The 22427-nt window shown below is 34.8% G+C and overlaps 3 protein-coding genes across 8 annotated transcripts in view; all 3 read left to right on the forward strand.

The window, feature by feature from the left end:
- Positions 1 to 6125: 6125 nt before the first annotated feature.
- LOC121265452 (thaumatin-like protein 1) lies at positions 6126 to 7430 on the forward strand. The gene is made up of 2 exons (XM_041169091.1): positions 6126 to 6223; positions 6540 to 7430. Exons 1-2 carry the CDS (start codon positions 6169 to 6171, stop codon positions 7211 to 7213), a joined length of 729 nt encoding a protein of 242 aa, XP_041025025.1. The 5' UTR covers positions 6126 to 6168; the 3' UTR covers positions 7214 to 7430.
- Positions 7431 to 11344: 3914 nt separating this feature from the next.
- Positions 11345 to 12592, forward strand: LOC121265451 (thaumatin-like protein 1b). The gene is made up of 2 exons (XM_041169089.1): positions 11345 to 11476; positions 11786 to 12592. The coding sequence occupies exons 1-2, from the start codon at positions 11419 to 11421 to the stop codon at positions 12466 to 12468; spliced, it is 741 nt and encodes a 246-aa protein (XP_041025023.1). The 5' UTR covers positions 11345 to 11418; the 3' UTR covers positions 12469 to 12592.
- Positions 12593 to 14147: 1555 nt separating this feature from the next.
- Positions 14148 to 22427, forward strand: part of LOC121265356 (protein SHOOT GRAVITROPISM 6) — a 47660-nt gene continuing 39380 nt past the window's right edge. For 3 of the 6 annotated variants that reach the window (XR_005940655.1, XR_005940654.1, XM_041168953.1), the window contains exons 1-18: positions 14148 to 14396; positions 14485 to 14575; positions 14663 to 14717; positions 14837 to 14968; positions 16381 to 16452; positions 17605 to 17695; positions 17811 to 17906; positions 19101 to 19179; positions 19269 to 19332; positions 19724 to 19827; positions 19953 to 20058; positions 20417 to 20506; positions 20930 to 21007; positions 21246 to 21313; positions 21388 to 21487; positions 21586 to 21708; positions 22065 to 22154; positions 22292 to 22357. Coding sequence is in view for 3 of the 6 variants with exons in the window: in XM_041168953.1 (XP_041024887.1) it covers positions 14357 to 14396; positions 14485 to 14575; positions 14663 to 14717; positions 14837 to 14968; positions 16381 to 16452; positions 17605 to 17695; positions 17811 to 17906; positions 19101 to 19179; positions 19269 to 19332; positions 19724 to 19827; positions 19953 to 20058; positions 20417 to 20506; positions 20930 to 21007; positions 21246 to 21313; positions 21388 to 21487; positions 21586 to 21708; positions 22065 to 22154; positions 22292 to 22357 (1545 nt within the window). In the remaining 3 variants the exon portion in view is untranslated. Of the gene's footprint in view, positions 14397 to 14484; positions 14576 to 14662; positions 14718 to 14836; positions 14969 to 16380; positions 16453 to 17604; positions 17696 to 17810; positions 17907 to 19100; positions 19180 to 19268; positions 19333 to 19723; positions 19828 to 19952; positions 20059 to 20416; positions 20507 to 20929; positions 21008 to 21245; positions 21314 to 21387; positions 21488 to 21585; positions 21709 to 22064; positions 22155 to 22291; positions 22358 to 22427 lie in introns of those variants that run through there. The other 3 variants (XR_005940653.1, XM_041168951.1, XM_041168952.1) reach the window with 3 other exon arrangements.

Below are 22427 nucleotides of genomic sequence, written 5' to 3' on the forward strand. Positions count from 1 at the left end.
AGTGGGTACAAAGATTGGGAGATATGTGTGGGTTTGGTGAGGAGGATTGAGGCCCAGAACTGATGTTGTTTTATTAAAGCCCGAAATGAACAATGAGTAGGGAGAGGATTTTTCGTTGAAGCAGGCGTACGATCGGTAGGGAAATGAAGACAATTATACCCTTTTTGTATTGGGTTGTATCTAAGAAAAAGACAGGAAAGTGAACCAAGATGGATTTTATAATTGTTATAGGGCCTAAGATCGAACCAACATTCAGACTCAAAAATTTTGAGAAATGTATATAAGGTTCAGTTTTTAAAAGAAGATTGTGAGATGATTTGTTGTGAAGTGATGGAGATGAGAGAAAATTGATGAGATAAGTTGCCTGTGAAAAGCATCAGACCAAAATTAATAAGGAGGAGAGGTCGTTGCTAAAATGGCAAGTCTTGTCTCGACAATATGGTGATGATTTCTCTCCACAACACCATTTTATTGGTGTGTATGAGGACATGAGAGTCGATGTGTTATTCCTTGATTTTTGAGAATATTAGTAAGCGGCTGAAATTCACTACCCCAATCACTTTGCACAATTTTAATTTTGGCATCAAATAATCGTTCAACATTTTTTTGAAAAAGCAAGAAGATGGATGTGGCATCACTCTTAGAGGCAATCGGGAAAAACCAAGTATGTCGACTATAATCATCAACGAAAGAGATGTAATACCGAAAGCCATCATGAGAAATATAAAGCGAGGGACCCCAAACATCAACAAAAAATAAATGCAATGGAGTAGAAAAATGAGTTGTATTAATATTAAATGGGAGCTATCTACATTTGGCCAAGGGACAAATAGAGCAATAAAAAGAGGATTCAGTAGGAACAATAGGTAGACATTCGGTGGGAATAATCTGGGAGACAAGTCGAAGAAAAGGATGACGGAGTCTGTGATGCCATTGAACTAGGGAAGTTCTTTCACCAATATGAGCCGCAGGGGAGAAAGTGATTGTGTCTGGAGGTGGAAAAAGGTAAATGTCATTATGCGTTGGTCCCTGGATGAGAAGAGTCCTTGTTTGCTTGTCCTTCACGCAAAAATGGGAATCATGAAATTCAAAATAAACACCATTGTCACAGCATAATTGATAGACAGAAACTAAGTTCTCTGTAGTGTGAGGAACACGCAACAAATTGTGAAGAAGAAAGTTAGAGGAAGAAAAAAAATTTGAGGATCACCAATATTAGTTATCGAAAGAGTGTTATCATTCCCAACTGTTATCTGCTCGGGTCCATGTTAAGGTTCGGTTGAGATATTAAGATTTTGGAGCTCCAAGGTTATGTGGTTGGTAGCAGCAGAATCGTGATACCACTGAGTATTAGAAGAAGGCCGATAAGAGGTAAAGTTAGCAGAAGGGGGTTTGGAAAGGTTGTATTAATAGGCTTGGTCAAAGCGGTAGTAACATTGGAGAGCAACATGACAAATCTTATTACAAACTTGATAAGTTGGTCGGTTGAAGTTTGAAAGAGATGGAGATAGATTAGAAGAGAAGTTGGGAGAGGTTCTACTGCCACGAGAGGGGTTATGACCTCCTCGAAAGTTTGATCTGCCACCCCTAAAGTAAGATTGAGTGGTGATGTTGGTAGTGGGGGTTGGGAGTAGGCCTTGTTGGGTTGTGTTAAGTGATGCTCGGCTCTCAAAGGTAAGAAGAAGATTGAATAGTTCAGTAGAACTAATGGGTGTAGCTCGGGTAGACAGAGAAATAACAAAGGAAGCAAAATCAGAGGAAAGGCCATTTAGGATGTATGAAACCACTTGAAAGTCACGAAGTGGTTTGTCGGCATCAGTCATGGTGTTTGAGAGGAGACGAACCTTTTGACAGTAATTTGTTACAGAGAGTGAGTCTTTTTGAGATTTGTGAGCTGGTGACAAATTTGAAATATCTTCGCTTAGGATTGAGAAGTGAACATGGTTTCTAGAGAAAGCCATAGTAGAAACCATGTTCACGGGATGTGCGAGAGGAAACAACTTGAGCAAGGATGGATTCGGTAAGGGAGGAAAGAATAGCACTAAGTAGAAGTTGATCGGTACTGCGCCATTGAAGATAGGATGGATTGGGTTTGGGAGCAGAGGGAAGACCTGGAGTGGAAGATGGAGATGGAGGGATTATAGGGGGTGGAGGTGAAAAGGAGTCATCGATGAAATGGTAAAGGTCTTGACCGTGAAGGTATGGGACAATTTGGGCTCGTCAAATAAGATAGTTGTTGGAGATAAGCTTGACAGAGACTATGTGGGAGAAGTTATTTGGAAGTTGGATGAGAATGGGAGAAGAACCATCTTTGTCCAAAAACAGGGTTGGCCATGGGAGGAGAAGAAAGGAAGAAGAAAATAGGAAGGGAGGGAGGAAGAAGAAAAAGGACGTGAGTCACTTAGTGGCTCTTGATACCATGATGGAATTTGTAGAGGATGAAAATACTCTAATTCTTATTTATAGAAATGATTTGTACAGTGTGCCTTTATAGAGATTACAAATCGAATATTCTTATGGACATTTTTACAAACATGTGTTGTGCATAACAAAAATTACAGAGCAAAGGGCAGAGTTTGTTAGAGACTCTGCCACTACAATTACAAGAGTGTCCAGAGGACACGCATCAACAATTCTTAGCCTATTCTAGAAGCTTTAGCCGAGGTGTCATGGTTTTGACATTTCACTTGTGACTTTGATGCCAACGTGGAAGGTTCAATAGTCGGTCGTTGGTTTCAAATTAGGTATATACTGCACTATTTTGAACTTTCTTACAAAATTTTGAGACAAATATTTTGAAAAATTTATTTATCATATTTTTTTCATTAGCCTTTCATCATCCCATGATATAATATTAAATGATAGGATTACAAATGAAATATAATAAATAATTTTCAATCATTTAATATCCCATAATAGAATGATGAGAATTGTAATGCTGAGTATTATTACCCTATTTTTTATAATTTAAAGGTAGATAGCTATTATATATATATATATATATATATATTTCTCTATATAAAATATTATCTATGGATAAACGTAGATCCAACATTTTATATTATCTTTTTCTTTTTTATTCTTACAACATATACAAAAGACATTAACCATCCTATATTAACTTATAGCTCAACACGTGTAAATATGTACAATTTAGTTATACATTTTCTCTGTATATATAAGAGGCTCGATATATGTACTTTGACAATCAAGAAAATACACACAAGTTCTTTTTCCTTCATCCAAGATTCTCTGCACTTCTCCTTTGTTATTCAACACGCAAGATTGCTTATGGGCTTTATCAGAGCAATAATTTATGATATGGCTTCCGCGTCCATCTTTGGTATGGCTTCCTCATCAAACCCTGCTTTTCTATTAGAGGATTTGTCAAATTCCTATTTTTTTCAATCTTGGTGAAAGTCCTGGTTCTATTCTAATTTCTCAGCCCTTAAATGGTAACAATTATTACACATGAAGCAGATCAATATAGATAGCTCCTAATTCTAATGATAAAGTCATGTTTGGTTGTAAAATGATCTCAATCAATCTCAAACCAATCATTAATCGATGTGATCTATAAATTTTTCAACTTTTCATAAAAAGTTAAACTCATCTCAATTTATTTCATACATTCAAATATATATCTCAATTTCAAACACATCTAAAAAATGGTACTTGCAAAATACTATTATTTACACATTAATTCAGATAATCTAATATCACCTTAGCATCCAAACGCAATCTAAAACAGATTTTGTGGATGAAACTTTCACTCAAACTATTAGATCAATTTGAACCATTGCATATTATGTGGTTTCATTGCAACGACACGGTCATTTCATGGATTCTTAATTCCCTTACTAAAAAAATTGTTGTCAGTGTTATCAGCATTCCCATCATTGAAGAGGTTTGGAGAACTTTAAGACTCGATTTACTCAAGGTAATGGTCCTAGCCTGTTTCAACTAAAGAAATATCTTGCTTCCTTGACTCAAGATCAATCTTTTGTGAATTCCTATTACACTAGATTGAAATATGTGTGAGGTGCATTTTCTACTGTAAAACGATTCCCAATTCTTCTTGTCACCCGAGATTTTCATGTTGAGCTTTAAAGAAAGTGATTGATCAGGATGAAATGGAATATGCTATTCAATTTCTGATGGGGTTAAACGATTCATTTACTGTTGAGCTATATTTGGCCAACTAGACTTATATAAGTTAATATATATCCTAATTAACTACATGTCCTGACCCCATAGAAGCCATTATATGTAATTTTGAAAATTTTCTTAGGGACAAAATATATCAAATGACAGATTGCGTTGGACTTGGCCATTAATCATGAAAATTAAAAGGGGCATCGCGTTATGTATAATATTAATTTCATGATCAGCTCAAATCGGGAATCGTGTGATGTTCGATGGCGTGTCCTGATTATATATATAAATAAATATATATTTATCTCTATTATATAAGTGCCTATCTAACTAAATTTTCTTGTTTCCGTTAACTCTATTAATTTTTGTCCTGCCTTGCACATCTTCTGACCTCTTCTCCATCGCCAAATACTTTAACAATCCTGCAAGTTGTTACTCTCTATGCTCTTGCAATACTGATCTCAATCTCTCATTCTGCTTCCAAATGAAGAAATAAACCAATTAGAAATTAAGATTTGCTAAACATTTGACAAAACAATAAGAAATCCAACGATCCAATTCCAACAATAATGTGGGAAAACAATAGAATTCTGGCCATTGTAATCTGAAAATAATATGAATGTGTTTTGTCTAGCCTGTGCTCTGATATATTGATCTATCTCTTGCCTCTATCCCTCAAAGTGAGAAGCTATGCTTTGAGAATACAGCATTGGTAGATGACTATTGTTGCCGATGGCATTGGTGTTGTCTTCCAAGGTAGAAGTTAGAGAGCTGTTCTCAAAAAACAGGTTCTGATTCATCTGTTGCTAATTTTGTAGATGCTACACGTGTTGTCGTTGTAATTGCTGTTTCTGTTGGGGATTGCACGGGTTGGAAACCGAGAAGAGGAAGAAGAAGGAAGGCAGCAGTGCGCAAGAGAAGAAGAAAAGAAGAATAAAACCCTAGGTCAAAACGGCGCCGTTTGAGGAAGAGAGGGTTGGGCTGAAAACAAACCCATGGGCTGGGCTTCACAAAGCCAAATGGGTTGGGCCCAAAACAGAAAAACCCATTAAAAACAAGCCTTATCAGAAAAATACAAGCTTAATAAAATAAAAAGACACAAAAAAAAAAATAGAAAAAAGACAAATAAAAACACTACAACTAAAAATTAATAAAATAAAACAATAAAGCCCAATAATGAAATAAATTAAAATAGAGAGCAATTTAAATACTAAACAATAATTAATATCAAGAAACCATTTCAAATTAAATTTCACAATTTAGTTATCACGAAATAATATAATGAAAATCACGTTAAATTTAAAACAATAGAACCAATAAAAGTTGAAGCAATGTCTTCTAAGCTATACATGTCATCAATTATTTTTACAAATTTTGTAAAAAAATATATTATTTTTGTAAAACAATTGTTTGATCTAACTAGACAAACGTGTTTTACACGTTGATTTGACCTAGTATATATATATATATATATATATCAGTACTATTAGTGCTCATGTACTGATCATCTCTTTAATTATTTGATTTATAGCCGAGGCAAAACAAATAAAGTTAATATTTTAAAAGGATTTATAAACTATATATGTCAGTACTATATATTTATTATATATTAATGTTTTATATATTATGACTTACGTAGTCGTACGTACTGACATTATCAGATTTTACATTCAGCTTGTATATTTTAATCTTTGTTCAGAAGGCCAAGAAAAATATATAAAAATTACTTTAATTAATTAATAGGCATATCGTGTGCGTATCCCATAGTTATATACTTACCCTCAATCAGTCAATCAGGCAATGATCTTGAATTAAGTTCTACATTAATACCCTAGATTCTACGCCTGCAGCGGCCATCAAGCGGCTTATATATGTATGTATACATACATTTCACTATTATTTATCAATTTTAATTCATAAATTTTATTACTTTTCACAATCCATTTCAACTCATTTTTAAATTTAAACGAATTTTAAACCCGATCATCACACACAAAAATCATCATCCGAGTAATGGAAAACGAAGCAGTACTCGTCGGTCTTACCTTTGCTTTCCTCTTCTTCTCGAGTAAGAACCTCTGATATTATTCCCTCTGCTTTCTTGATCTCCTGTTTGGTTTTCGATCATTTCTCTGGTTCTGAAGCATTATTTTAATGGACCAGCATTTATGCACGTACGTTCACTTCTCTGAAAAGGCCTTCGTGATCTTTCTTTAATTTCTTCCTTAATTTGCTAGGTGATTTTTTCCTCCAGTACTAATTAATTATGATTTTTCATTGTACGTGTTATATATAGTACTTAATTAACGTAAATATATATATATATATATATATATATATGAATGATACTGATAAACTTAATTAGCATATATGCGCGCATGTAGGGGCTCACTCGGTTGCATTCACAATAAAAAACAACTGCCCCTACACGATATGGCCGGGAACATTGGCTGGTGGCGGGCCTCAGTTATCATCAACCGGGTTCCAGCTAGACTCCGGAGCTTCGTTAACCCTTGATGTTCAACCCAAGTGGTCAGGCCGCATGTGGGCTCGATCCCACTGCTCCAATACCAACGGCAAGTTCACTTGTGACACAGCCGACTGTGGCTCTGGCCAGATCACATGCAACGGTGCGGATGGAATCCCGCCAGCCTCGCTCGTAGAGTTTACTCTAGCAGACAATGGCGGACAAGACTTCTACGATATTAGCCTCGTCGATGGGTTCAATTTGCCCGTATCAATAACACCGCAAGGCGGCTCGCTTGGTTGCCAAAGCACGAGCTGCCCCAAAGATGTGAACCAGGTTTGCCCGCTGGAACTGGCAGTTAAAGGATCTAACGGGGAGGTTATCGCCTGCAAGAGCGCGTGTGAGGTTTTCAATCAGCCGCAGTACTGTTGCTCCGGAGACTATGGTGTCCCAGAGAGATGTCCACCAACGAAATATTCTGAGATTTTCAAGGATCAGTGTCCCCAGGCTTATAGCTACCCCTACGATGACAAGACTAGCACATTTACATGCACCGGTGGAGCTAATTATCTCATTACATTCTGTCCTTGACAATTTGGATCAATTGGAGCTCCATGTTCCAATATTCCTTCCATTAATTCGCAGACACATGATGATGAGACATTAATAAGGCTATATATATATATATATATATGGATAATTAATAAGGCCGCGCATGCAAGCTTGATTTATTTTCGCGGCCAATTACAAATAAAACATTATTCTATGGATTATTAATATGATCACATATACTTTTTAATAGCCGATTGATGTCTGATCATTTATAATGATAGGAATTAATATTTGATGTTGCTCATGGTTATACGTACAGTTTAATTTTCCTTAATTTTAGTGCGTATAACTTGCTTGCATGATCTATAACTAGAACTGTAGAGGTTCATGTGAGAATATTATACAGTAAGGTCGATGAGTACGTAATTGATCTCACCAAATTAATTTAATGTCTTAGATTCGCAAGGCATGCACGAAGGATATTATCTTAATTTAAAATTATACATGAATGATAATTCAAGAGATAATTTTTTTTTTACAATTCTATTTTAAATACGGCCGGTAATTTTATAATATCAGTTATTATATAATTAGAAGAGTATTATTACTTTATAAAAAGCAATGCTACGTACAGTCCCTAAATGTGGACTGCATTGCAAGCTTAATTAATTTTATCTTTAAATTTTTTTAAAATTATAATAATATTCTTATCAAAATGGTATTTTTTTCTATTTAATGAATGACTTGCATATGCAATCTCCATTTAGAGCATTGGTAGTGACTTCTCTATTTTCATCTTCATCTTTAAATTTAAAGAATATGTCTTTAAATTTATCTACATTGACTTATGCATCTCTAAATTTTTGCATAGCTATGAATAGTACTTCTTCAAACTATTCATTCTTCAAACATTATTTTACTATTTTTTTTTCTCTCCTACCCATTAAAATAAACTTTGTAGAATTTATATTAGATGATTTTGATACATAAAATTTGTATTAAGTTGATAATACAAAGTGAATGTTAATTGTAAAATATATATAAAAAAAATAATTTTAGAAAACAAATAAAAAATTAAAAAATAATAATATTTTATTATTATTTAGTTCAAATATGCATAAACTAATGTGAGAGATTTTTTTCATATGCAAAATCATTCATAAAAAAAAGTTAGAGAAATTTTCATACGTAATTGGCAGATTTATTAGAGAAATTTTCATCATTGTACGTACCTACTCACGTGGACCGCCATTTTCATTGTACTTAATTATAAGGTTAATGCGCGCATCTATTCGCATGCTTTCTAATTCAATGCAGAGGGTTATCAAAGGATGCAGACGATCGACATGATGCCCTAAAAGGCAATGGATCAAACACACACACAAACTAGCTAGTAAGGCCGGATTGTACACGTGTGCCCAGTTGAGAAATAAAATTGATAAAACATGAGAATGATAAAAAAAAAAAAAAAACCACATAAAATTAAAACTAAGGTATTGATTTACACAAGTTAAGGTAAATTTAATATAAAGTTAAAAAAAGTGGGAGATCCATACAAGTCAATGTTTTATCTAGTTACATAATTACAACATTGGGAAGTTTGATAAGAAAAGATTTTGAGGGTTTAGGGTGTTGTTTCATTCACGGGACTGATGATGAGGACGTTCAATTTCTTTTGACGTTATTGTCCAAGTTGACTTCCTTCTCTACTAAGATGGATGGTCTATTCATTTTTTGAAGTTGGTGTTGCAATATTTTAAATATATAATAGATAATCCGTATGAATTAATGAAAATGTATAAACAGAGCAAAATTTTATAAATTAATTAAATGGAATAGATACAGAATTTTTTTTATTTTTTAAATAGATCTATGGATATAAATTATTTTTAATTTTACATAATTTTTTGTTTTCTAAACAAAGAAATTAGTTTAAAAAGTAGGCATAATGAATTATAGAAAAAAGAAAAATTCAACTCATCATCTCATATACTATATATCAATATGTAATTTGTCATTTTTACCTTTATATTTAAACATACATATATTGATGTGTAAATACGTGTGTATACACATCAAAAACAAAAATAATAAATTACATGTTAGTGTATGGTGCGAGGATGATGAATAAATTTTTTCTAAAAAAAATCGTTTTAAATCTAATATCTTTATTTTAAATCTGGCAAATAATTTTTAAATTGAGTCAAGTATTTTAAAATCTTCCAAATATTTTAAAAGTCTAAAATAATTTTAAATGAGGTATTTGTAGTGTTATTGAACAAAGTCTAATTATCAAGTAAGCCTCTTTATATTTTGGAGTTTCGAAAATAATATAATTTTAACAAATCATTTTATTTAAATGATTTTATTCTTTTAAGAATATTATTTAATATTCATTAATTTATTTTATGTTAAAAACTCTCCTTATTTAGATGAATCTATTCTCCTAAGAAGTTTTTATTAAAACCCATCATTTTATTTTATGATGAAAAATATTAGTTTTAGATCAAGAATAAAAAGTTTGGTTTTAAAATTTAGTGTATTTCTTTTCCTTCTTTATTTCTTTCTCTCTTATTTATCTATGTATTATTTTCACACTTAGATTAAAAATAGGACATGTGTAGGGCTAGGTTCGGATTGGCCAAAACCCTAATTCCCCCTCCCCCCTTATTTCTTTCCCTTTCCCCCCAACCCTTATGCGTCGTCCCCTCCCGTGGCTTTGCAGCAAGCCTCCCTACAAGCCAGTGTCACCGCCATCAACAGCACTACAAGCATGTCATTGCACACCGCCAACAACAAACCCCTCCTCCCTCTCGATTTTACCTTCAGATCATATCTCTCTTTCTCTCGACATCTCCTTACCGGTCTATTCCTTCTCTCCCTTGGGTTTCCTTCACCGCCCATCGTCACCGCAATCCACAACACCTCTGTTGCCACATCTCTCTCTCCCTCAGATTCTTTCTCTCGATTCCCTCCTCTCCCTCACGGTTTCTCTTCTCCTAACGCTGCCAACCTAACGTATCTGCCTTCAAACCCTAATTTTTCTTTTTTTCTTTCCCTTTTCTTTGTTTCGTGAATCCTCTCAGCACGATTTTTTTTAGATCTAAATATATGTTACATATTATATTTGGTTTGGTCTAGTTTCATGTATATGTGTATTTATCCTCTGATTTCGAATCAGAAGTAAGCCACAATATGCATATGAGTCATCTTCTTTCTGGTGGCTTTCAATGGTTGTAGCTTGTGGCTGATGGCAAAGCCCTAACCGAGAGAGGGGCAAATTTGGGCTTACACGATGGCTGTTGGCTGAGACGTCTGTGTGGAAGGGTTGTGCATAGCTTGGGGTGCTTTGCTTTTCTTTGTTAGGATAGAAGATGTGTTGGTTATGTGTGGAGGTGTGGGGCTGTGTTTTGGACGATGTGGACGTGGTGGTTAAGTCTGGGCAAGGACGTTTCGTGCGGTGGACGTATATGGAGCTGGGCTTATGTGTTGAAGAGGATGTGCAGCTGACGTTGGATGGCGGCTTGGTGATTTATGGTTGAAGAAACACAATGGCTATGGTCTTACAGTTTCTGCAAGGGTACTGGTGGTGGTGCAGGGAAGGCGATAGTTGGTAAATATTATAAAAAAATAGTCGGCAAAAGGAGTGAAAAATACAAAAGAAATAAGAATTTCGTGACCAAAGAAGAGACAAAATTGGAAACAAATGAATGGATGAAAATACTATTCATCCCCTATTCGCACTTATTTAATAGAGATAGATATAGTACGAAACAACTTCAAAATTACAGGGCGATATATATTGGGCTTAATTACGTTTAATTAATTGTACAGTGACAACCTTTGAATTTCACAGAGTACTGTGAAATAACTTCAAAATTGAAGGATGATAGATATTGATTATATTTGCACGTGACAACTTTGACTTTAAGCACTTCGCCATGTATACTTAGATATATATAATATATATATATATATATATATCCACGTATGGCAGCCCAATCTAACAGAGATTATAAAAATGATTACATTGCCAATTATTATATGTGGTAGTTTCCTTCCAAATTATTAATGAATTGATCAGTCCCTGTATGCATGCCTTGCAAATTAAATATATATACTCTTTCTACGTATTATGTTTTTGTCATTCATAAACTGATCTCGATCGCTTTCTTAACTTATTTCTATCGACCGAAGTTCCAACATATATACATTTCTATAACTCGGGATTAAGCCAAGCTTCAATGGCTATCCCAGCTCTCAATATCAACCTTATAATCGGCCTCCTATTGCTCATTGCAGGTAATTGACTAATTCGTCCTTCAGCATTGATCTCTGGCGAAAACTGGTATTATATATATATATATGTATGGATGTATGTATATGTATGTGTGCGCGCGATTTGTCATTATCTCGTTACATTTTTTTAGGTTAAAAAATATATCTTGTTCATCTGTCTTAATTAGTTTAAATTAATTTTATTTTCATAATGCTATGTACTGTTATTATTGTTGTGATGCCAGGGATTCGTAGTTTAATGTAAATCAAAATAATGATCTAGTCATACATTATGATTGATCTGACAGCCAGGTGTGTATATATATTGCTTAGGTAGTGCACACTCGGACCTGATCTTCAACTACGAGAACCGTTGCACTTACCCGGTATGGCTTGCAGCCAGCCCGTCAATTGGTGATGCTGATCCTGAGCGTGGTCCGGGAACTTTAGAGATATTCTTTATGCCCGATCAATGGACTGGTAGCATTTGGGCTAGAACCAAGTGCACCACCAACGCCTCATATTATTTTTCATGCGAAACTGGAGACTGTGGATCTGGCATAATAAATTGCCAAAACCCACCACCTACTTACCCCGTGACCTTACTCAATTTCGATATTAAACAATCGGTGGTCTCCTATGAGGTGAGCTTGAACCACGGCCACAACTTGCCCGTCCGAATCCAACCGGTTGGGGGGTCTCTAATCGATGGAACCGGGTCGTGTCCTATTGTAGATTGTGTTGAAGATGTGAGTAATGTGTGCCCGGGTAACCTAGTGGCCACCAACAAGGATGGTTTGTATGTTGGGTGTTACAGTGCGTGTGATGAGTTAAAAGATCCAAAATATTGTTGCACAGGAAACTTTACTGGTCCACAGGCTTGCCAGCCTAATGAGTACTCGCAAAGGTTCAAGCAATTATGCAAACTAGCCCACACCTATCCCGGTGATAATCAACCTCCGATTTATAAATGCTCTTCTGCAACGGGTTACAATATTACCTTTTGTCCCTCGTAAATTTACCATGTCAGAAACACAGGAATCAATGTTGTTGTTGGAGATTTTTGGCAATTTCAAAAACAAATAACAAAGTTATCGAGGGATCTTAATGAAAATGTTTAGAGTCTGTGACTCTTTAATCTTTATGTTGTTAGCTATATATCTAATTAATTTTTAACCAATGCGTGCGAGGTCTGAATGATCGGCTCTCCCTTTTGTATCCGCTTACCTCTCTAGCAATCGATGTATAATTCCTAATATTTTATCTCTCTTGCAACTTGCTAGAAATCTATTAATGCTACTTAAAGATTTCTTTAGTACGATAGTGATGGATGAGATCCCATGCAATTTCTTTAAATAACAAGGCATTGACTTCTGGTAGTGTGAACTTTGTTCTCGGGCAAAACCATCAACCATCAACCATGAACTATGAACAAATGTAAATATGCCAAAAGCCTGGAAAAGCTCGCATTGAGACGTCCTTCAATCTTTAATTTGTATGGTGAATCAGAAAATTCGAGACAAGATATTCTTGGCGATGGATCAACATCTTTGAAATGCTCTCTCCCTTGTTCTGTTCATAATCATAGGATAATATTGACAACTTTTACACGATAGCAACGTAATAATATACTTATAATTTTTTTGTTTAAAACTAGTGAGTCATTTCGCTAAAAATAATTTTAATTTTACATAACTATATTTCATTTAAAACAGAATTATAATATGGTTGTAAAAGAATTATAAATTTATTAGATTCTCCGCAATATTCTTGCCAATCATGGGCAATTTTATTTATTTATTTATATATATCGGGGGTTATGCGATGCAGGGCTGGATACAACTCTGTTTTGAGTTTTTCTTCTTGTTTGAATTTGAAAGTTAGGTGGGTACGGATAGGTAACATATGGTTTGTTTTTTCTGCTTATTTTTCATAATTTGGACGTTACCCATAATTTTCTTTGTTCTTGGCCATTGGCCACGCAGAACATTGTATTCAAACTTCAAAGATCATATCAATGTGGTGACTCCAAATCAAAACTTGCCAAAATCGAAGCGACAGGAAGTGACATGGGTCAAATCTCACTTTAACATTTGTAACTCGGCCTGTTTGTCTTCAAGTTTTATCATCAAAACATGATTTCTTTTCTGGAGAAAATATAAATCATCAATTATTATTATTTAGCCTCCGTCTAAATTAAAAACTCATGTCTTCTTATTTCTTCTCATCATTATAATTTTTTTAAATTTATATATAAAATATAATAAATAATTTTAATTTTTAAATAAAAAAATAATATTAAAAATAATATTCTAATAATATTTTATTCAACTCATTTAAAATCATTTCAATTCATCTTTGAATCTAAATTGGATTGATATCGTTTATTTTCATAAATGAGATGTGATGAGTTAAGATTAAAATTAAAAGTTGAATAAAATATTATTAGAATATATTTTTAATATTATTTTTGTCTTAATTTTTGAAAAAATTAAATTATTTATTTTATTTTATATAAAAATTTTAAAAAAAATATAATAATAAAATAAATAAGATAAATTGAGAAAAGTTATAAAAATAAACTAGACAATATCCCTGGCCTCAATACATTTGTAATATTATTTTGTTTTGCAATAAAAAAAAGTGCTTCTTCTGCAGAAATAAAAATAAAAACGATTTATTTGATGTTTACAGCTTTAGTTCGTTAACAAGTACCCGTATGAAGTTTCGTTTGGGGGGCCCTCGTCACCGCCGCGCTGTCTCTGCCCTCTCGGACAAACAAATCTGTCGCCTCTCGGCTTCTTCTTCTTCTTCTTCTCCTTCTTCTTCTTGTACTAGTTGTTGCTCCAATTCATTCATTCACCTTTCTCCTCTTTCCCTCGCCACTTGCGTTGAATTTTCTCCATGGCGTCGTCCAGCGCCGGAAGCTCAATCCCTGCACCAGGTACGTCCCTTATGCACGCGCTTTTCTTCTTATTCTTCCTCCCCAGTGTCTGATCTCACATTCTGTTGGTTTTTCTTGGGTCTCTCAGAGGCCGTTCAGGTTCTCGTATCGTTGCTAGCAGACGAGTCCCCCATGGTCAGAGAGTCATCGTCCGCTTCTCTCAAGGACATCACGGCACTGTACCCCCCTCTCTCTCTCTCTCTCTCTCTCTCTTATTCGGTAGAGTTATCTTGTTAATTGGACCTAAACTGCGTTTGCAATTGTAGGAACCCGCTTCTAGTCCTTGACTGTTGCTGGGCTGTATCGCGAGGAGGACGCCGGGTACTGAATTCTATTGCTTTGATGCCACCGTAGAAATTAGGGCTTGCTTCACTCTTTTTTCCTTTATCTGCGTTAAATTTTCGGGGCGGTATGATTAGAGGTTTTATCAATGTTCACAGCGTTTCGGAAACATGGCCGGTGTTTTTCAAGTGATGTCATTCGGAGTGCGCGCCTTGGATAAGAAAGACGTGGATCCTCTTTTCATGGCGAAGCTGGCGAAGATTGCCACGGCCGAGATGATCTCGTCCAAGGTATTTTATTGTTTGAAAGCCTTCATTTTCTACTTGGCTTATTTGTTGATTGTTGCATCAGTTGTCTGACGAGGCCTGGCAGCTTAAAAGCCATAACTTCGTTGGAATAATTGATAAGAGCATGCTTGGGTAATGAGAAGTGATGAGAATTTTGTGAATAGTGGTGAAATGATATGAGTTAATAATATAATATGTTTAATTGGGTTTTGAGAAAGGAGCGAGAAAAAATTGAATATAATTTTTGAATATATTTTTGTTTAAAATTTGAAAAATTTGAATTGTTTTGTGTGTTTTGTTTGAAAGTTTGGAAAAATTATAATGATTAGGTAACGATTAAATGAAAAAGTTGAAAATTTGAAATTGAAAAGTATTTTGTGTTTGAGTGATGTTTGTGAAGGAAATTATAAAATATTTTGAGATGAGATCTTTTTTTTTTTTTTTGATAAGTATTTTGAGATGAGATCTCATCTCATCTAAGTATCAAAACATGGCCTAAATGTCCATCTGCCCATTCCAACTTCAATACAAAGGTTTGGTTCCAAACTTGGGTTAAGTCGTTAAACCCTAAGGAGTTTGTGGATTATAATTACCATACCTTGAAATCTGTTTTGTTGATGCTAAGTAACGTATTGCCTCTGGTATTTTTTCATGATTCATGGAAAGCATTAATCATATCCATGTGAAACCCCAAAAGGTCTAGTCAAAGCGATAATTGGAACTCTTTAGAATCATTAATAAAGTCCAATTTTACCTTATAAGGATATCATGGGAGGCTTGCACCTGTGCAACACATTCTCGATTCAGCCACTCAATGTGGGACTTGCCTGATATTGAAAAAGAGAGTAGATGTTTCGGGTTGAATATTACTTATCAGTGGAGACAATTTAATATTTCTCCAGACATAAGAATTGTTTGTATTTAACATGCTGATGGGAAATCTAGTCATGTTAGTAAAGAGTCAGTCAAAGGGTCATTATTAAATGAGTCTTCTAAGACCTCTAAGTTGTTTTTCCCACGTTTGGTTTCAAGAGATTCTTAGGCTCTATAAATATGTGCCATTGTATGGATATCTTGTGACGTGTGAAATAATTGGGCCTTGATAACTATCATCCTTTGAAATTCATAATTTTGACTTGCAAAGCTCCTGCCTTGGAGATCCTGTTGCTTGCTGCTCGCATTTACAAGTGGCCTTTTTTGTATTGGATGGGACTAGTTTTAATGACTTATGCAGTTTTTTCCAGCTCTTAGCTTCTATTTAGGTGTCTTTCTTTTGTATTCTCCTTGTGTACTTGGGCTATGCCTAATTAATTATGAGGATTAATAAATTTTCTTATAAAAAAAAATTACAAGTGGCCTTTTCACACTCAATAGACTTTTCCTTGGTACAACTTTTATGTTTCTCTTTGATGTAGGAGCTAAATGCTGATTGGCAAAGAGCTGCAGCAAGCCTACTTGTTTCAATAGGCTCACATTTACCTGACTTAGTGAGTTTCTTGCTTGGTTGCTTATTCTGAACAGTTTCGACAGTATATAGGCAATGTGAAGTGTGCTCTTTTTTAATGTATTTCTCAAAACTAATATTAACTTTTCCCATATATATTATAGATATAAACTCTCTTGAATTGAAAATTCTGCATACAAGATCATATGGACTATTATTCCTGTTGTATATTACCATAAGGAAAGCTTGCTGAATTGGAAATTTCTTGTACAAGATGAACGTGTTATGGAATTTTTATTATTAGAAAAGGAAGCTGATTAGACATTACGAAAGGGGACCAATTGGCTGGTAATGTCAGGAGTATTACTCTTCAATTTGTTTAATACTATATTTGAGTGTGTCAGTTTTGGTGACATGTGTTCTGTGAAGCATTGCAATAGATCCCAAAAGGCTATAAGATTCATCCAAAATGCTGAAGTGGTTGGTTGTTTCAGCGGGTGTATCTTGACTATAATGGCAGTTTGCAACTGTGAATATATCCTACCAGTATTTATTGTCTGCATTGTAACTGCAAACAAATCCTCCATTTCTTTCTTTCAAGATCAGCATTTGTACATTCTGGAATGAAGACTTTCTTTTAGCATATTGAAGAGCTAGCAACTTGGAATATTGTGAAGGATCTTTTCTTGAATTTCTTTAGTTAATCAAATCATGCAATAAGAATTTTCAGGAACATTTTTAAATAGAAACAGCATCAAAGTGTAGGCTTCTGTCAATCAGCAGTCTATCAATTCTGGTAGTGTGACTGGTAGAATGGTTTGGATCTGCACATTTCTAGCACCCACAGATAGTCGATATGGTGCTAAGTTGTTTACTTGATCAATTTACTCCCCATCTTATCAGATCACTCTGGAATACCATATACGATTAATTGTTTCTTTTTCTTTTTTTTTTTGGTTGGGGGGGGGGGGGGGGGGACCCACTTTTGAAGTCATATTGATCGTTATAACTTTTTCACTTTGTGAATCTTATCTCCAACCTTGCTGTGACTTTGGCTTTTCTCAACACTCTTATCAGATATTCCTGATATAGCATCAAATGGGTCCTTGTTTAGCCCTCTTGTCTCTCTCTTCCCCCAGGCTTTCCACAATATTCTTGATCAATTGTGTGACTACTGATTTTCATGGTTTGGCAGATGATGGAGGAGATATTTCTTCATTTGTCGGGGCCAAATCCAGCTCTTCCAGCTATGGTTCAAACACTTGCAGACTTTGCTTCTGCTGATGGTTATTTATCAAACTTCTCCATTCTTTGTGCTTTAGACCAACTATGGATGTTTCTTGTTTATTGCACTTTTCTGCTTAAACTAAACTGTTATCATACTCTTTAATTCTATTGAAGCATTGCAGTTCACTCCACGATTAAAAGGTGTGCTTTCACGAGTTTTGCCAATTCTTGGAAATGTTCGAGACCCCTACCGGCCAATTTTTGCAAATGGTGTGGTGAATTTCTCTGACTCATGGAAACAATGCGCATGACTTCTTGTCTTTAGTCTCTTGATTTTAGAATGTATTTAGGTTTTCTTTTGTATACTTCCTGTGTACACGGGCTATGCCTATCTCATTTGTATCAAAAAATTTACTCTTATAAAAAAAAAAAAAAAAAAAATTTCTCTGACTCATCATTGGGACATTTGATATCTGATGCAAAGTCTAGAAAATGCGATATTTGTTGATATGCATTGTTGTGAGTTGTTTCCGAATCCCAGATCTGTGTTTTTTGGCTTTCTTTAGTCAGGGCTGGAGTGAATGCTTTGTGAGGCATATACTGGGCAGACTGCATGATTGATAGATGTTTTGGAAATGGCCAAATTGGCATATCACGTACATAATGTCCAGTACAGGCTTGGTTCTTTGCATTATAGAAAAGGGTGATTCAATTTTGTAGGAATACAAAATGAAAAGCAATGGAATTATGGCTTTCATTGTTGTTAGTGAACAAAATAAAAGTTTAATGTTACTTTTATAAGGATCTCTTCTTATGGCTTTGATTTTAATTGTCTGTCAATTTTGAAGAAGATTTATGCTGCTTTAGGAAAAAATAATATGATCATTGGCTTAGGTTTGTAGATATGGTTCCAATTGAGGTCTACTTATTAAATATATCTGAGGTCGGATCATAACCTGTGTTCAGTACTCCCTAACTTGAATTTAAACACCATCATTTCCAAGGCTATTAGTTAACAGAAAAAGTAGAAAAACTTCTAGTAATCTCATAGTTAACCTGACTGGTTCATCATGGATAATGTGATATCTGCTCTTTCTGCAAATATAGTTCTAGGTTGAGTTTTTTAGCTTAAGTAATTCTATGCAATCAACTTTTTCTCACCCTTACAAAAGCAAGTCTGCTCATACGGAAATTACAAATGAACATATTGGATGAGTGGCCATCATTTTTTCACTCACTACAAGGCTGCTCTCTGTTTCTGACTTTATGAGTTCCTTGGAAGTTTGTTTGCAAAGAATTTTATTCGAATACACACACGCGCACACACACATCTCGGTTGTTTTACAAACTTGTGAGTAAAATATTACGCACCTTTTTTTGGGAGCTGATTTTGCTTGAGACATTTGCCATTTTTTCCCTACACCATTAGCCTGCAAAGACGTAATATATGTCCTTCTGTTCCAGCATTCAAGTGTTGGTGTCAGGCTGTATGGCAATATAGTGTGGACTTTCCTTTGCATTCACTTCTTGATGGTGATGTCATGTGAGATCAATTTTTATTTTTACTAGTCTGTTTCCCTATTTCCTTGGTATATTTTCAGCATGCTTTGTCTGAACTGTCTTTTAGTACAGGTCCTTTCTGCATTCTGCTTTTGAGCTTTTATTGAGAGTCTGGGCAGCTTCAAGGGATCTAAAGGTTTGTAATATTTTTATAGATGGATATTGTTCTTTTTTGTCTGCAAGCTCTTTACTTTGAACCTTGATTTTGTAGATACAACTCTATCTTGGCATTAGTTATTTTTCCATTTATATTCAGTTACCTTACCATTTTGCAGTGAGATGTTGAAAGAATATTTTAATGAAAAATTTAGTTTTCACTAGAAAAAAACATGTTTTCCACGGTCAAATTTTATATGTTGGTGAACAACTATATCTCTATTATACTACTATTTGTAAAATATTTGACTTTTCTGTCTGGTTGGTTGGTTATACGTCTTATACATGTCTTGCATTTGTTTGTTTATGTTTGTGGTAATTTATTGACATGGTTTGATTATGCTGTTCGATTTAATTTTTGTTTGGAGTAGGTTCGCCTATCATCTGTGGAAGCATTAGGTCAGATGGTTGGCCTTATCACCCGGGCACAATTAAAGGCAGCTTTACCAAGACTTGTCCCTACAATTTTGGAACTGTAAGAATGGTGCTGTACACTAGATTATCAGGAACATGGACTTACATACATCATCATCCATCTAGTTCATATACATGAGAGTCAACTACAATTATATCATTGCACTGCAATTTTCTGTTTCTCAGATATAAAAAGGATCAAGATGTTGCCTTTCTAGCTACTTGTAGTCTCCACAATCTCTTATATGCCTCTTTGCTGTCAGAAAGTGGTCCTCCCTTGCTTGATTTTGAGGTAATGTGCTCTTCCTTCTTTGTATTTCCTGGTTATATATATGACAGATGTTGGTCTTATCCATTGAAACTTTGTCAACTTGACCAATGTGAGAAGTGCAAAACCTTTGATTGCAGAAGTATATATAGGAGGTTTCATAGGTCTGGGAGGATGTAGAATTTTCTGTTGTGGATTTGTGAGAATTAAGAAGATGCTGTATTTACATATACTTGGTTTATTTTTTGTGTGTCTTCATAAGCTTTTATTTTAAGCTGTTACAATTTCTTTTATAGTACAGAAATTGTTGATATCCTATATTTGAAACTCTTGGACAAATATAATTCATTTGGTGCTGGTTTACTTTTGTGATGGCTTGCAGGAGCTCACAGTAATTCTATCAACACTTCTCCCAGTGGTTTGCATGAATAGTGAAAGCAAAGAGCATTCAGATTTCTCGGTTGCACTTAAGGTGTAATTACCAACTCAGTTTTGTGCAACTTCTTTGGATATGATAACTCCTCTTTCCATCCATTAGGGTGCAGTCTAGTGGTCAGCTTGTTGATAAAAAAAAAGATATTATGAGTTCTATTCCTTAAATTGCTTGTAGCCTGTAATTTGGCTTTGCTTCTTCTCATTAGGATTGGGAGCAAGTTATTATTTGGCTCATGTTTACTTATATAAAAAAAATTATTTGGCTTATGTTCATTAGCTGAAAATCTTGTTTCCGACATTCCGTGTTTACTAGGAATGTTTACTTGTCTTGTCTTAAGATGTTTTTAAGTTGTGTTTACCATGCTGTCTGCCATGTCTCGTGTTTGATGACGATAACTTTTCTAATCCCACACTGGACATCTAGTTTTCTATATCTAAGAAAACTTTTGCTTTATGACAGACATATAACGAGGTTCAGCGCTGCTTTCTGACAGTTGGCTTAGTATACCCCGAGGATTTGTTTATGTTCCTTCTGAATGTGAGTCCCTTCCAGTTCAGATTGTTTTATGCCTTAGCGAAAGTACTTTTTAGTATACCCTGAGGATCTGTTCTTAAGATTATATACATATTTGTGACTTGTTATTTACTCTTTCTTTTTAAATTAAGAACAGTCATAAAACATTGTAAATAGTTTCTTCATTCGTAGGGGTTCAAGACTTATTTAGAGCTTTAATTTAGTGCACTTATTTTTTATTTCCGGATATATCTGCTTCCAGAAATGCAGGTTGAAGGAAGAACCTTTGACTTTTGGCGTGCTTAGTGTTTTAAAGCATCTATTGCCCAGGTTTCTTCTGTTTCTATATTTGTGGTTATTGATTCTCTTGCAGCAGCTGTCTTTCTTATAACTTCTATTTGCAGGTTGTCTGAAGCATGGCACAGTAAAAGGCCTTTACTGGTTGATGTGGTTAAGTTCTTACTAGATGAGAAAAATTTAGGTGTACGAAAGGCACTCTCAGAGGTAGGTTGTTATGAGCTGATAGACCTAGAGTTTCTTCTTTTCTTAAACTTCTTCTAAAAATCCATGTTTTTGATTAAATTATGTTTTCTGGGTTTTAGTTGATTGTGGTTATGGCTTCACACTGTTATTTGGTTGGTCCATCTGGGGAGGAGTTCATTGAATATCTTGTACGGCATTGTGCTCTACCAGATCAAGATAGAAACCAGCTTGAGAGCTCAAAGGTAAGTGTTTGGGCCTAGTGGCACATATGCTCCTTTCCAGTACAAGAGAGTGGAGGTTTACATCTGACTTCTATAGATAAGAAAACTTCAATTTTAATTTGTGGAGTGGCATGATTATTAGAAGAGAAGTTCATATTTACAATTTCGGATTGCCCAAATGATGGTGTCATATGCTCAAAAGAAAAGGGATGAAATTTTGATGATATTGGTAAATCCAACACTAGTGAATGCACATTGTTTCCAGGTTTTTTTGTTTATGGCGCTCTAAATTCTTCTGGTGAAAATATATGGTGCTTGAAGTTATAGTCATCTTTGCCCACTATAGCTGTTTACCAGTAGCTCAGTATTCTTCTCAGGTGAAAATTGGGGCAGTTTTTCCGACAGAATTGAGAGCAATCTGTGAAAAAGGACTTCTTTTGTTGACTATTACCATTCCTGAGATGGAGGTATGTCATTATTGCTAACTCTACATATGCGGATATTTTAGTTGAGTTCACCTTTGGTGGGGGTTTTTGGTTTTTTCATGACTGGTATTGCTAAACCGAGTATGACATCTTTCTTTTTATAATATATGAATGTACAGCATATTCTTTGGCCGTTTCTGTTGAAGATGATTATTCCACGAGATTATACTGGTGCAGCTGCCACTGTAAGATTTTCTCAATAATTCATTGCATATTCCTTCCGTGCAGGGAAATTAATTTATGTTCTCAGGGTTA

This window comes from Juglans microcarpa x Juglans regia, chromosome 5D (genome assembly GCF_004785595.1).
Source record: "Juglans microcarpa x Juglans regia isolate MS1-56 chromosome 5D, Jm3101_v1.0, whole genome shotgun sequence".
Taxonomy (NCBI): Eukaryota; Viridiplantae; Streptophyta; class Magnoliopsida; order Fagales; family Juglandaceae; genus Juglans; species Juglans microcarpa x Juglans regia.